This window comes from Rhineura floridana, chromosome 3 (assembly GCF_030035675.1).
Source record: "Rhineura floridana isolate rRhiFlo1 chromosome 3, rRhiFlo1.hap2, whole genome shotgun sequence".
Classification (NCBI taxonomy): Eukaryota; Metazoa; Chordata; class Lepidosauria; order Squamata; family Rhineuridae; genus Rhineura; species Rhineura floridana.
In genome coordinates, this window is record NC_084482.1 from 111,136,328 (window position 1) to 111,152,423 (window position 16,096).

The following is a 16,096-nucleotide window of genomic DNA, read 5'->3' on the forward strand; positions in this document are numbered from 1 at the left end:
TTTGGGGGAAGGTGCTCAAGAGGGTGGTGGCTGTTCAGCTGCAGACAATCACTCTTAGAGGAAACAGATTCAGGGTGGTATTTGCGTGAGCACAAGGATTAGCACTAGTGCAGCGGGGCTTTCCTCCCCCTCTCCTACCCAGTGGATGATGGTCCATTTGGGCAAATGGGACACTGCCCCACCCACCTCAGTCTGCTCTCAACCAGCCCCTACCTAACCTGCTTGCCTTCTTGCTTACATCCAGTGCAGGGGTGGCACTCGCTGTCAGCTTCCTCCTCCTCACATGGTGATTTACCTCACCTCACATCGTCATTTACTGTGTGTCTGGTGCTATTTGCATGGTTCACATGACGTTACTGGCAAACAAAAGCTATCAAGCAGTTTCCCCCGTGTAAATCCATACTAACCCAATCTGCTGATAATCCAAAAAGGGAAAGAAAAAACATCTTCACTCCGTATCTCTAGGGGTTGCAGACACTGCACTTCGATGCTTTTAGGTAGGTGTGTCAATCGTTCCCCTCTCCATGCCCACTCCCTCCTCCTCCCTTCTTTCACTTCATTTCCTGTGGGATGAAGAGAAACTCCGCTTCTCTCTCCTGTTCTGTAAGCTTCTTTTATATTGCTGCAAACGGTGTCTTTATTTTCTTTTCCCCCTTAACTTGTGCACAGAAGCATAACACTGCTCAAACAAAGACTTCATCTGTATTGTACCAGTTAAAATACAAATAATCACACTTCCGGGTTGTTGTTGTTGTTTTTTTAAAAAATCAAACTTACTGGTAGAACAAACTGAGCATGCTTGGTTGCCAGGTAAGGAGAGGGTGTGGGAATGTAAATTAGAGGGTGGGGTCTTTAGGAAACTGTGTGATTGATGCTTCCCCTCAAGTGTGACTAGAAAATACCATGTTTGCAGCTGGCATTGATCCCTTACTGTAGACTGTGCAAACAGAAAACATAGGTAAAAACAGAGTCTTTAGAACAAAATTATGCTCCCATGTGGATAAGCCCTTAGTCTCAGTGTTGCTTGTGTAGAATTTAGTAGGGAGAAGGATGAGGACAAAGGTAGAATTAGTTAATTCTGCCTGTCATTGGCACAGTGGCTTCATCTACTGTTGGGCTCTCTGCTTTCCACCCCTTGGGCACCAGCCATCCCTGCTCCTACCCTTGTATGTGCCTCACACCGTCCCCATATCTACTCCAGAGGGTTGGGGGGAAACCCCAGAACAGATTCTGATAGCATGCAGAAAGATGAGAAGGGGAGAACATTTAATCATGCAAGCATTTCTCCTTGCACTGATGAAATGTTCTCCTTAGCGCCATGTTGAATTCAACCCTGTCTGAGTTCAGGCCTGATTTTTGAACCAAATTGGTCTTGATTGCCCTGATAGATAACCTTTATTAGAAGTGTGACCCTCTTGCTCCTTCTAGCTCTTTTGGTGGCTTTGATACCGCTCTTCAGGGTATCCTGTTGAATAGAGTCTGTGGATTGTGAGAGGCACTCTGTTACAATGGTTCTGCTGCTACCTACAGGGTTGGTTCCAGGAATCAGGCCGGCTGGCTATTTTGGATGGACTTGTACTTCCTCTGAAGAAGCAGATACATAGTCTGGGGATGCTCCTGGATCCATCTCTGCCACTGGAGGCACAAGTGACTTCGAAAGTGAGGAGTGCCTTTTAAGAGCTTCAGCTGGTGCACCAGCTATTTTATTTATTATTTTATTTATTTATTAAATTTATTATGGCTGTGACCCATATATTGGCAACCTCAAAAGTGGGTTAATGTGCCCTATGTGAGGCTGCCCTTAAAGCTGGATCAGAAGCTGCAACTGGTACAGAATATAGCGGCTAGATTCCTGAGTGGGCCGGCCTACCATGATTATATTTCACCAATTTTGAAGCCACTCTGGGCTTCTTCTGGGAGGAAGGGTGGGATATTAAATAGTGAATGAATGGTCTGCACTGGCTGCCAATTTACTACCAAGCCAAATTTAAGGTGTTTTTGCTGACATTTAAAGCCCTATACAACTTAGGGCTTGGATATCTGAAGGAAAGTCTGGCTCCCATATAGACCTGCCCATATACTGAGATCTTCAGAGGACGATCTTAGTTGTGCTTCAGCCTACAAAAGCTCATTATGTGGCATTCCTTGGGGATGGCCTCCTCCATGGTGGCATATAGCTTATAGAATTCCCTGCCGTCTGGAACAGGCTGACTTTTCAGTGCCTATGTAAGGTCCATCTATTCACCCATGCGTTTGCTAGCTGTTAATTCCTAGCTTAGGTATACTATATTGGTTTCAGTGATTTGAACTGTATTGTGGTTTCAATATTTTAATATGTGAATTTTTATTGTAGGCTTGGAAATTGTGAACCGCTCTGGTGTCATTTGGACGAAGAGTGGTACAGAAATATTTTAAATATTTTTTTCATGGCAATTTTTGATGTGGTGAAGTCAACACTGATTCTCTCCTATCTCCATGTATTTGTATGTGTTCAACTCATCTTTTAATTGGGCCAAAATGAGTCCAAATGGGCCACCATGTGTCCACACTGCCACAGTGTGCCTTAATATGCTGCTGTTCAACTGATTTGTTTGTAACATTCCTCTGAACATATTTGTAAACTGCTTAGAGGTTTTTTACAATCAAGTGATATAGACAGATAGATGTTGCTTGGCGTTCATATAGTTCTCTATTGTTTCAAAGGTTATGCCAGCATTAATTTTGCAGATGTGGGGATGAGGTTAAGATGGCCTATGTCCATCTATTAATAAGAGGTAAGATTAAAACCTTCTTGATGCACAGTTTAGGACCAAACCAGACATGATGCATCTTTGGATTTAACATGCACATTTTAAATGCTGCTGGGGTGGGTGGTAATTATTGATATCTCAGCAAGTAGATGGTGGGACTTTAACCTTTTCATCACCTGCTGTAGTACAGATAAAAATCATCTCCTTGAAGCTGCACTGGGGGGACACTACTCACCGGGACTAATGGGAGGGGATTTCCTCCTATGCAAATAGCAGGGTTAAACTTTCTATTTCTCCACTTGTTGTGATCCCAAATAATTATCACCCACCGCTCTTTAGCAGCTACTATTTGCAGTTTTAAGAAGTGTGTGTTAAATGCAAAGATCCATTCAAAAGTTATGTCTCTTATCAATTGCTTCATTCACAAGGCAGGTTCAACATGTACAAATCCACTAATTATAAGAATATGCACCTAGTGGCCTCAGTATAATTGGCCTCACTATTCCCATTAGTGTATTTGTGGCTCACATTTTATCCACTAGAGTTTGGCACTATCTGCCTGTTATTCCCTGCATGATGGGGGCCTTCATAACCCCCCCAAATTAATCCCACCTCTTCCTTATCTGACAGCCAGTGTAGCGTAGTGGTCAGAGTGACCAAGGTTCAAATCCCCACACAGCCATGAAGCTCACTGGGTGACCTTGGGCCAGTCACTGCCTCTCAGCCTCAGAGGAAGGCAATGGTAAACCACCTCTGAATACCGCTTACCATGAAAACCCTATTCATAGGGTTGCCATAAATCGGAATCGACTTGAAGGCAGTCCATTTCCATTTTTCTTCCTTATCTATGCCCTTCTAGTTTTGTGGCTTCTCCATATTGCTCCTTCTAAGTCAGATGCAACTTGTGCATTAATGATTATGCTGGGCTAGTACTACAATATGTTACAGCCTTTTGGTTCCCCCTGGTGGTGCACTGACTACCTGGAGCTTGTTGATGCCACAGCTATTGAAATCTGCTGTAGGAGCTTGAAGTGATAAATCCAGCTTTTCCTGTCTACTGTCCTCCAGCATCCTAATGGAGAAGAGTGAAGAAGATGCCTCTACTAAAGACTACAATAATTCTTTCCCATTCTCCCGTAGCACTGTGTTGGAAGAAGGAATAGTAGCTACAAGCAAGACGTGGCCACACATTAAGTAGTAGTAGTCCTAGAATAGAACTGCCCTTTCTCATGCTTAGTGGCACTAACCATTTAAGCACTGGAACTCTCCCTTGGCCTGTTCTTCCCCTCACCTAGCACAAGCTTGTCTCTAGGAACCTCCCAGCTCGAGTCATAAGGAAGCTGCATCGGGTCCACATAGATATATTCGTGTCCATCGGAGCTGACTGACTCAATCACCTTCCAGCGGATTTCATAGCGGGGCTTCTGGACAAAGGTAAAGGAAGATGTTAGAAAAACGGCTGTGCTATGTAAGAATTCCAGGAGATTTGGCAAGTAAGAAGGTGCCCACATTGTTAGATGCATCCACACTTATCCTTGATCTCCATGTATCAAGTTCTCTTTCCAAAAGATGGCACTGCTCCCCCCAGGAGGGCTGATCAACATTGAGATTACAGTATGGACACAAATCCCTGCAGAACTGAAATCCATGGGTCTTAAGAGATCCCAGCAGTTCTGAATTATGGTCTGTAGCTTATTTCCCCGCCCACCATGGAACAGCAGTTTGAAAGCAGTTACACTTCCATTGCTACTTATCATACTATCAAAATGAAGTACTTTTCAAAAACATTAAAATGTTAATTCATTTGATAACACCTCCTGTTTTTGCTAAATGGTTAGTTTTTGTTTTTCAAAAGATGACAAATCACAATGGGGAAAAATTATTTTAGAATGTGGAAAAGATATTAGTGTGTATCCTACTAGCTCTGGTTAGTAAGAAACTCTCACAGACCTGGGATCTTTTCTGCATTAGTGGATTGTCTATGAATAATTCTTGATTTGTATTGCACACTTATTCTACATGTCTTTGTCTAAAACTTGGCCTACTGACAGTTCATAGTGGTAACTGAACTTCAGCCTATCAGCTATTACCTCTGAATCCCTGTGGTTTCCATTCTAACTTCCTGTAGTTGAAGAGTTAAAGCTTCATAGTTGCTCAGCCAAGCAATTGTCAAAGTCATTCCATGTAGACAGGCTTAAGTATAGGGAAGTCATATCACTACCAGTCTTTCTATAGATTCTTTACTGAGCCACAAGAGTCAAAAGCACACTTACCTTTCGCCACAAGGCAACAAGGATCACCAGGAAAAGAAACATGAGCACCAGCAAGGCCAGAATGACCGAGATGATGATCACTTTAAAGGGCAAATCTGAAACATTAAGTGTATATAGAAACATTAGGTCTTCTGTTAACTGATGCCTGGAGAATACTCAAACACATTTTATTTATTTAGATTTAGATTTTAAACCCATTATTTCAGCCAGAAAGGCTTACAATATGATAATAATTAGTAGCTGTTGTCATCATAATTCATTTATAAAACAAAAATGCACAAACACTACCAGGTGCCCATCTAGTATTAAAATCAGAAACAATTAGCAAAAAAGGACATGGTTGAGAAGGCCTTGTCCATCACCTCTTTCACACACTCTCTCTCTGCACTCAAGCAAATCCCTGATTTCACACAAGTGGTGAATAGGGTTGCCAGGCTGAGAGCCTGAGAATGATTCTGTATCTTTAAGAGAAGAGAAAATTCAGCCAAGTGCAGGTTTTCTTGCAACATTGTAATGAGAAAAACCACAAGGTGGAATTCTCCCTTCCCCCTGCACAACTTTTAAAGATACAGAAGACCTCTTGGAGGCTGGGCCTGGCAACCAAGAGATGTTTTGTATCTTTAAAAGTTGTGCAGGGGGAAGGGAGAATTTCACCTTGTGGTTTTTCCCATTACCGTGTTGCAAGAAAACCTGCACTTGGCTGAATTTTCTCTTCTCTTAAAGATACAGAATCATTCTCAGGCCCTGAGCCTGGCAACCCTAAGTTCCTGGGATTCTTTGGGGAAAGCCATAAAAGTTAAAGTGGTATAAGCATACTTTAAATTTATGGTGTGAATGTCTTTGGAATCTGTCAGCCAGGAGTCCCTTCAGCCAGGGAGAGGCAGCACCCCCTGAGCCAGATTTCCCTGATGAACTGGCACTCTTTACACCATGGGCCACATACTCACCAGGGCCTGCTCACCAGTACAGGCAGTGTGCAAGGCAGGAGCTGACAGAGGGTATACATTACAGGCTTAAAACACAGCAAGGCTATTTTTTCACTGTGTTTCAATTCAGTTGTGCAAATCCCAGTGTCTCCTTCTGCCCAGTGTCTGTACCCAGTTTCCCCCAGTCCTCTGCCTACCCCAACTCCTTGGAAATAATCTTCTTATTTGTCCTGGTGTTGGCACTTTATTTATACAGAGTGACACCTCCCTTCTTGTATGGACAGAGATGTGCACAGATCTCCACCCCCACCCCTGGTCACCTCTTGTTTTAAAATGAATGACACTTGCAATCCTAACCCACTTACCATGGAGTAAACCCCAATGAATTCAAGGTGGCTTACTTCCGAGTAGATATGGGTAGGATTGCAGTGGGTGAGTGGGTGGGAAATGGTCTCTGCAATACACACACAGACCCCAGTGATGTCAGACATGTATACATTTCTACTGTATACACCTGGGATTTGTCACTCCAACAGTTTTAATGTCAGAGTGAAGTTGCTGTTGTTTATACTGCATCAAAACACAGTATTAAAGAATAAACCAGTGGATTGTGGGTAACTGTGGGTAATGTTGTGTGTTACCAAAGAATAGGGATGACTACATTGTAAGCCAGTAATATGTTCCTACCATGAGAGCTGATTGACAGCTAGGCTTCAGGCCAGAGGACTATCCTTTTAGAACTCTCCACATATCAGGAAAGGGGTGGAGTCTTAGAGGGACAGTCTGCAGCAAGAGGAATAAAAGGCGTCAGTTAAGCTCTAGACCAGCCTTTCCCAACCAGTGTGCCTCCAGATGTTGTTGGACCACAACTCCCATCAGCCTCCCATTGGCAATGCTGTCTGAGGCTGATGGGAGTTGTGGTCCAACAACATCTGGAGGCACACTGGTTGGGAAAGGCTGCTCTAGACAGTAGGCATGTTCAGGCATTCACCTGAACATGTGATATTTAAAACCAGGAATGGATGCAAGAGCATGTACTCAAGCTCTGCCCCCAACATCCCTATACTTGACCTTCCTGTGTTGAGTGGGAATGGTCTGTGGTTGTTGTTTTTAACTCGTGTTCACCTGAATGTAAGTACAACCTCTGCACAATTGAGGACCCTGCTTTATCAGGTTCTCACAGTCAAATGAAAATGAATTATAAAACCCTGTAAGCCTTACCCACTCAACACAGGAAGGTTGAAGACTGAGCAGGTATTGCTGAGGCATTCAGGGACATTGAGGGTGGGCCTTAAGTGCACATCCCTGCTTCTAAAGATTGTGTGTACAGGCAAATGCCTGCATATGACTTGTCAGAGCAAATTGTCTTCTTGGATAACTCCTGCAACTCCAGCCAAACACGATCTGCCTAATGGGAAGCCACCTAAGATATCTGCCATATTCTGCGGGGTCCTGCTCTGCTCATGGAAGGGAGGTGTAATGGGATTGCATGTGCCTGACCTCCATACATTCATAAAAAGGTCTGAGTAAGACCACCTCTGACACACACAACTGTACATGTATAGGGCTTCTCCAAGTCCTTAGTGGTCCTCCTGCTTTTTCCTCTGCATGTGCAGGTGTATGTGCAGACCTCTTTTTCATCCTTAAAATGAACCATATGGAGGTTGAACACTCATGATCCTGTTTCCTTCTCTCCATGTATGGCTGAAAGGGGTGGGTCCTATCAAGGCCAATTCATATGTCTCTGATGGAAAATTGAAATGTGGGTTGAGTATATGCAGGCTGAAAATGGGTGTGCGGTAGAGCAGTCATATTGTTTTTCATTATTATCATTATTATTATTTTAATATACAGCTTACTTGCCAAAATGGCTTCTAAGCTGTTTACAGGTATAAAACCAATTATAAAGAATATAGCCACACATAATTAAAAAACAATAAAACAATTCCATCAAAATATTAAAGTAAACTTTTAAAACAATTAAAATGTACAATAAACAAGCCCATTAAACCAACATAACAATTAAAACAGCTAAAAGAACTAGAACAGGAGGTTCAAGTCATGGGAATGCTTGTCTAAACAAACATTGTTGTGTCTTCAAGAGTCAGTAGAATGCCAATACTGATTGTATTTCAGCAGTTTGATTGACTGATCCACCATCATATGTCCAATTCCCAATTTCTCAATGCAGGCTGACATCTCTGCTAGTTCTGGTCAGCCTCTGCAGTTATGTAATATATTATCATTGGACATTAAAAAGGGATGGAGGGATTTGGGTACATCACACAACACTTTCCCCATACATTCAAACTCATAGCTCAGTTCACATTCTAGGTCTCCTTCAGAGTTTTGTGAAACAAAGAAGCAAGAGAAAAAGAGTCATAGAGAACAGGAAAGGATTCAGCAACATAATACAACCCTGCTACATGCTGCTGATTGCTTTACTGCCTGGCCTAGTTTGGGAAGGACTGTAGCTCAATGGCAGAGTACATGCAAAAGATCCCAGGTTCAATCCCTGGCATTTCCAGGCAAGGCTGGGAAAGACTCTTATCTGAAACCTAGAGAGATGCGCTCAGTGTGTGAATAGACAATACTGAACTAAATTGACCATTAGTCTTACTTCATATACGGCAGCTTCCTATGAGTGAATAGTGGAAAGAAGAAACAAGAAACTTTTTAAAATATTGAACATTCTTGTCCCCTTTGCTTTTCTCAAATTTGTTATGGTTTTGGGCGCACAGAGGGTAACTGCAATCAAAGAGAAAGGTGATGGCAACCTTAATAGAAAGCTTGGGGTCTGATACTGATTATGATCCAACTGAGAGGTACTGGACCTGTAGGAGAAGCTGTGCTATGCATTTACCACATTAATTCCACTCTGCTCAAGTCTTCTCTATCTATTTAATGTTATCTGCTCTTGGAACTCTGCCTTTTTGTTTTCTCTGAATGTGCCTCTAAACATAATTATAGAGGTATTAGATGGGACATACTGTGGGGCTGTGCTTTTACAATCCCAGTACTGAAAGAAACATTGCTGCTCACACACACACACAAAATATAAGACATGCTGTGGAACTCACTGTGTGGGACCAGGGTGATGTTCTGATAATCTGTGCCCAAGAGGTTTTGCGTAGCACAACTGATAAAGACCGGTTCATCTACTCTGTGGAGGCGCAGCTTGCTTGTCACAATATAAATCTTCATGTCATCTCGGTAAGTAGAGTTTGTTTCCAGATCCATCTCTTCAGAGGCATTCCCCAGGATTCTGGTGGCTTCCTTATCACACCTGTTGTTGAAGGCATCAGCCAATGGAGGACAACCCAGTTGAAGAAGTATCTTCAGATGTTTGATTCATTTGTGCATCATATGTACTGCTGTAGCCCAATCCTATGCCTCCTTACTCAAAAGTAAGTCCCATTGAATTAAGTAAGGGTTATACACAAGTAAGTGTGTACAGGATGTGTACATGAGTACAAGATGGGTAAGTGTGTACAGTGTGTGTAAGTAATGTTGTCTTACAGTTGGGGGCAATCAATACAACACAGAACATGGCCTGAAAGCACATGATGCAACCACCTGTTTAAACAAACCTGGTCTGGGTCTGGTCAGTGCCTGGATGGGAAACCACCTTGAAACTCCATGTACTCCACCTTAAGTTGCATGATGGAAGGCAGGCAGGATATATATCTTAAAAAGCATTTTTATTTAGGTTTATCTTTAATTCAAGTTCAAAATGTGTTTGGAGTGACCCAGTCAAGTTTTAATAGTTTCTCTCAGGCACAGACTGTGATGCTGTATGCAACTGAAAAATCTACCCAAATTGGAGTAAACGTACATACTCAGTAGCAAATAGCAGGGGTGGGACGGTGGGAGGAGATAATAATCAGGACTGTGATATCAGAAGGGCCATAGCTGAGTGGCACAGCATCTGCTTTACATGCAGAAGGTCTTTGGTTCAATTCCTGCCATCTCCAGGTAGGGGCAGGGGAGACTCTTGCCTGAAGCCCCTGCCCGTCAGTGCAGAAACTATTCAGGTAGACTGATTTGGCATAAGCCCTCTTCCTATGTGAAGGGAAAGGATTAAAAAAAATCTGCCCTGTGCCCCATTACTCTGATCAGCCCCTTCTCCCCTCCCCAACACAAGCACTGATAACATGTGATTACATAAGGTTTAGTTTGGCCCTTCAGATATCTATCAATAAATAATGGGTTATGAATTACATTTGTTTCCCTGAAAGCTGCTTCCTAATGTACCTGTTACTGAATATGTTCCTGGGAGAGGAGGGGGCAGCTGGCTGTGAAAAGAGGTAGGTTATTAGGAAAAAGTCAAAGAAAAACAAAATCAGAATCATTTAACTAATTCCATATTGTGAGGGTATTGTTGATGCTGCAGTCACAGGATAAAATTCTGAGGGTGACTACAGGGAAACCAAAATCATTGGAAGCTATTTCTCCTTCTAATAATGAACTCAGGTGGTGAGTGCTGTCAGAATTGTGGCCAAAACAGAATAAAGAGTGAGGTATCGGACTACCAGGGGGCGCGTGAAACCTGGCTGCAGCTTAGAACGACTGCTCTGATTCCCGCCAAGCGCTTAACAGCAACTACAATGACTTTGTGGTAACACTCCTTGTTTCTTTCTTCGACCCCTGTTAAATGAAGCCCTGTAGCACGTTTGTGAGCACAATTTGCTAAGCTTTAAGGCCTTTTACTATCTTAATTTAGTGTTTTAAAAAATTGCACCTAACAAAGGCCCAAAATGGCGGTGAAAACGGAAAAGCAGGGCAAGGGGAAATGGCATCTGTTAACATAGAAAACCTGTTGGAAACAGTAATGACTCGAGTTCAGAGCATGCATACCCTATTAATAGCTGAATGGTAAAAAGCCTTTGAATCCACAAAGGATACACTGGATAATTTAGCACAAAAAACCCTGGCTATTGAAACGACAGCTAATGAAGCCATGGAATTAAGTGTTAAAACCTCTGACAAAGTCCAACTACTTTTAAAAACTAATAGAGAATTAAACACAAAATTGGATGAACAGGAGAACAGAGCAAGACGTTGGAATGTACGTTTTCGTGGGGTCCCCGAAGAAAAGGAACAGGGAGACATGATTACATTTCTTACAACATGGTGGTCCAAAGCACTCCCTGAAGTCCCTGTCACCGCACTAGATTTGAAGCGTGCTCACCGTAGCTTAGCACCCAAACCTAAAAGTACTGCAATGCCACGAGATATCATAGTGGCTTTTACTCATTTTCAATTAAAAGGCGGATGTATGAGAGCCATTAGAGACAAAGGAGGCTTGAGATACGACAATAAAGAAATCATGGTTCTCCAAGACCTGAGTCTGGAAACTCTGAGGAAAAGACGAGAACTGAGGCCAGCAACAGAAAAACTGCAAACTGCTAAAATCAAATATCGTTGGGGTTTTCCTTTTCGTCTCTTCGTTGAAGCAGATGGCATATTACACACAGCTACCACAAAAAAAGAAACATGCCACATCCTTCGCCTATTAAACTTAGAAATTCCTTGGGACACTGAAGAACTGGATAAAGAAGAGGAACAGCTAGATTTCCAAGATTCTGAAAAATGGAATACAGTCTTCTCCAAGAAAAAACGCCTCAGACTCAACAAACAAACAGAACCACTCTGCACTCCATGTCCTTTACAATCCAACTCTTTCACTCAGAGAGGAAAATGAAATTCATAACCAAATTCACAGGTCTAATATAACACGGTTTGTGTCATGTTTAACACCTCACTTAAGCAAATTTCATTATTACAGGTCACCTTTTCTTTTAAATGCGACCTGGTTTTTCAATTTAGCCATGTTAGGGCTTAAGACATTCTGTTGTAAAATATATATGTTATTTAACAATATTAAATATACAACAATTATAAAAAGGGGAAGAAGTAAGGGGAGGGGAAAAATAAAAATAAATAAATAAATAAATAAAACAAGTCAAATTATAAATGGTGGGAACGGGGGGGGGGAAATAATGTTAACTAGTGGTTTTTTATTTTATAACGGTTTTACCTGCATAGGATAACACACTCTTAAAGAGGTGTTACAGAGTCCCACCAAGAAATAGGGACTCTACCAAAAGTGGGTTCAATGGTTGTATTTTGTATGATGTTAACAGTTGTTATTGTTTCTCTCTGGCACATATCTGGCAAACTGAATTTGCTGATACTATGGGACATAAGTTATGTGGGCCGAAGCTGGGGATTGATGCATCCCTCATATCATCCTTAATCTGATTATGGAAGGTAATGTAAAAATTTACACTCTGAATGCTAAAGGTTTGGGCAACCCAGTCAAAAGAAGAAGAATTTCCAATTTTATTTTAAAAGATAAGCCACACATAATTTTTCTCCAAGAAACACACCATAGCAAAGAGATTTCACAACTCTTACCCCATAACTATTATAAAGAGCAATATTCCTCTCATGGTTCATCCAAAAGCAGAGGAGTAGCTATACTGATAGCACGGTCTCTCCCTTTTAAACACATACAGACCTATAAAGACACAGAAGGTCGTCTAATATTTGTTAAAGGACAACTAGGAAATCAAAAGTTGACTTTAGCATCCCTATATGCACCCAACAAAAAACAATTGCATTTCCTTACCTCTTCCTTATCAAAATTATCTGAATTTGCAGAAGGTGAATTGATAGTGGGGGGAGATTTAAACTGGGCTCCTGATCCAATATGGGACAAATCAGTAAACTCCGCTTCAGCTATACCTACTCAGTCTACCAACAAAACTAACTTTCAAGATATCCTATCTAAATTCAACTTAGTGGATGCTTGGAGATCTTTACATAAAATGGACAGGGACTACTCTTTTTACTCCTTTAGATATAAACGTTACTACAGAATAGAGTACCTCCTCATAACTGACACTTTACAAACTACTTTACAGGAATCACAGATTGGGTCTTTCTTAATATCAGATCATTATTATTTATTTATTTATTTTATTCAATTTCTATACCGCCCACAGCCAACGGCTCTCTGGGCGGTGAACAGCATAAATTTAAAATACAATATAATAAAATCACATATCAATGCCACACACATAACAAAATTCCAAAGACTAAAAACATATTACATAATTGTTCTAGTATACTAAGATGTAATAAATATACTAAGAATATTAAAATATTAAAATGCCTGGGAAAAGAGGTACGTTTTAACCTGGCGCCGAAAAGAGAGCAAAGTTGGCACCAGGCGCACCTCGTCAGGCAGACTATTCCGTAGTTCAGGGGCCACCACTGAGAAGGCCCTAGATCTTGTCATCATCCTCCGGGCCTCTTTATGAGTCAGTACCCGGAGGAGGGCCTTCGATGTTGCACGCTGTGTACGGGTAGTTTCATATCGGGAGAGGCGTTCCATCAGGTATTGCGGGCCCGTGCCGTGTAAGGCTTTATAGGTCAAAACCAACACTTTGAATATGGCCCGGAAACATATAGGCAGCCAGTGCAAACGGGCCAGAACAGGTGTTATATGTTCGGATCGTTTGGTCCTAGTCAACAATCGGGCCGCAGCGTTTTGCATGAGCTGCAGTTTCCAAACCATCTTCAAAGGTAGCCCCACGTAAAGCGCATTGCAGTAGTCCAATCTTGAGGTTACCAGAGCATGGATAACTGAAGCAAGGTCGTCGCTGTCCAGATAGGGACGTAGCTGAGCTACCAACCGAAGTTGATAGAACGCACTTCGTGCCACCGAGGCTACCTGAGCCTCAAGTGACAATGAAGGATCTAGAAGAACTCCCAGACTACGAACCTGCTCCTTCAGGGGGAGTGTAACCCCATCCAGAACAGGTTGAATATCCACCATCTGATCAGAGAAACCGTTCACTAACAGCATCTCAGTCTTGTCTGGATTGAGCTTCAATTTATTAGCTCTCATCCAGTCCATTATTGCGGCCAGGCAACAGTTCAGTACATTGACAGCCTCACCTGAAGAAGATGAAAAGGAGTAGAGCTGCGTGTCATCAGCATACTGATGACTACGCACTCCAAAACTCCTGATGACCGCCCCCAGCGGTTTCATATAGATATTAAAGATCATGGGGGACAGAACTGACCCCTGCAGGACCCCATACTGGAGAACCCAGGGTGTCGAGCAATGCTCCCCAAGCACTACCTTCTGGAGCCGACCTACCAAGTAGGAGCAGAGCCACTGCCAAGCAGTACCTCCCACTCCCAACTCGATAAGTCGCTCCAGAAGGATACCATGGTCGATGGTATCAAAAGCAGCTGAGAGATCAAGGAGAATCAACAGGGTTACACTCCCCCCATCCCTCTCCCAACACAGGTCATCATACAGGGCGACCAAGGCTGTCTCAGTACCAAAACCGGGCCTGAAACCGGATTGAAATGGATCTAGATAATCGGTTTCATCCAAGAGTGTCTGGAGCTGGTTAGCAACCACCCACTCTAAGACCTTGCCCAGGAATGGAACATTCGCTACCGGCCTATAGTTATTTAGGTTTTCTGGGTCCAAGGAAGACTTCTTTAGAAGTGGTCTAACAGCCGCCTCTTTCAGGCAGCTGGGGACCACTCCCTCTCGTAAAGAGGCATTTATCACTTCCCTGGCCCAGCCGGCTGTTCCATCTCTGCTAGCTTTTACTAGCCAAGAGGGGCAAGGATCCAGAGCAGAAGTGGTCGCACGCACCAGTCCAAGCACCTTGTCGACTTCCTCAAGCTGCACCAATTGAAACTCATCCAATAAATGAGTACAAGACTGTGTTCTGGATACCTCATTAGGTTCAGCTGCTATAATATTGGAGTCTAAGTCCTGGCAGATACATAAAATCTTGTCCTGAAAGTGCCTGGCAAACTCAGCGAGCTTCCGATGACTCTATAATGTCCCGAGGGCCAGAATGTAATAGCCCTCAGACAACTTTAAAAAGCTCTGCTGGGCGGCAGAGAGATGACTTGATAGTAGCAGCAAAATATTGCTTCTTTGCTGCTCTCACCGCTTCTGAGTACTGCTTAGTACAGGCCCTCACCAGTGCAAGATTGTATTCGCCAGGAGTTCGTCTCCATCTGCACTCAAGCCTCCTCCTCTTTTGTTTCATCACTCTCAGCTCCGGGGTATACCACGGAGCTGTATGAGCTCTACATAGGAGGGGGCGCGCAGGAGCGATCGTGTCAACGGCCCGGGTCATTTCCGTGTTCCACAGTTCAACCAGGGCCTCGACAGGAGCTCCAGTCTTCTCAGCCGGAAAAATCCCCAGAGCCTTTTGAAAACCCTCAGGATTCATCAGTCTCTGGGGGCGGACCAACTTAATGGGTCCCCCACCCTTGCAGAGGGGAAAGGCCGCTGCGAGTCTAAACTTCAACAAGCGGTGATCTGTCCATGACAAAGGAATAGATGAAAAATTCCCCAGCTCCAGATCACCCTCTCCATGTCCAGTGGCAAAAATCAGATCAAGAGTATGTCCCGACACATGTGTTGGGCTAATAACAAATTGGGACAGCCCCATGGTTGTCATGGAGGCCATGAAGTCCTGAGCCGCCCCTGATAAAGTAGTCTCGGCATGGATATTGAGATCCCCCAGTACCAATAGTCTAGGGGATCTCAACAGTGCCTCCGAGACCAGTTCTGTCAGCTCAGCTAGGGAGGCTGTTGGGCAGCAGGGTGGACGGTACATCAACAGAATTCCCAGTCTGTCCCTATGGCCCAAGACAAGGTGGAGACACTCCAGACCAGTAGTCACATGGACAGGGTGCTTGATGAGAGAGAGAGAACTCCTATAGACCATAGCAACCCCACCTCCCCAGCCCTCGGATCTACCATAGTGCTGAACCATATACCCAGGTGGGCAGAGCTGGGAGAAAGCAACTCCTCCCTGCTCGCCCAACCATGTCTCGGTTATACATGCCAGACCAGCCCCCTCCTCCACAATTAAATCATGGGCAAGGGAGGTTTTATTATGTACCGATCTGGCATTTAAAAGCAGCACTTGGAGATCTGAGAGCTGGCTGAGAGGACATCCAGCAACCCTGTGGGTGTGAAAAGGACCAGAACAGGGCACAGCCACTAATTGTCTGGGCTGAGTTCCCCTTACCTGGCATGTCCTTCTCCCATCACCATACCTCCCGCTACCCATCGCTACGCTGATTGGGGCCC

The 16,096-nt window shown here is 43.4% G+C and overlaps 1 protein-coding gene across 1 annotated transcript in view; it reads right to left on the bottom strand.

The window, feature by feature from the left end:
• The window catches only part of PDGFRB (platelet derived growth factor receptor beta), a 152,824-nt gene that overhangs the window by 45,884 nt on the left and 90,844 nt on the right, over positions 1-16,096 (bottom strand). Inside the window, exons 10-12 of the mRNA XM_061617357.1 lie at positions 9,030-9,235; positions 5,024-5,118; positions 4,042-4,174 (exon numbers count right to left, since the gene is read on the bottom strand). Coding sequence (XP_061473341.1) covers positions 4,042-4,174; positions 5,024-5,118; positions 9,030-9,235 — 434 coding nt within the window. The remainder of the gene's footprint in view (positions 1-4,041; positions 4,175-5,023; positions 5,119-9,029; positions 9,236-16,096) is intronic.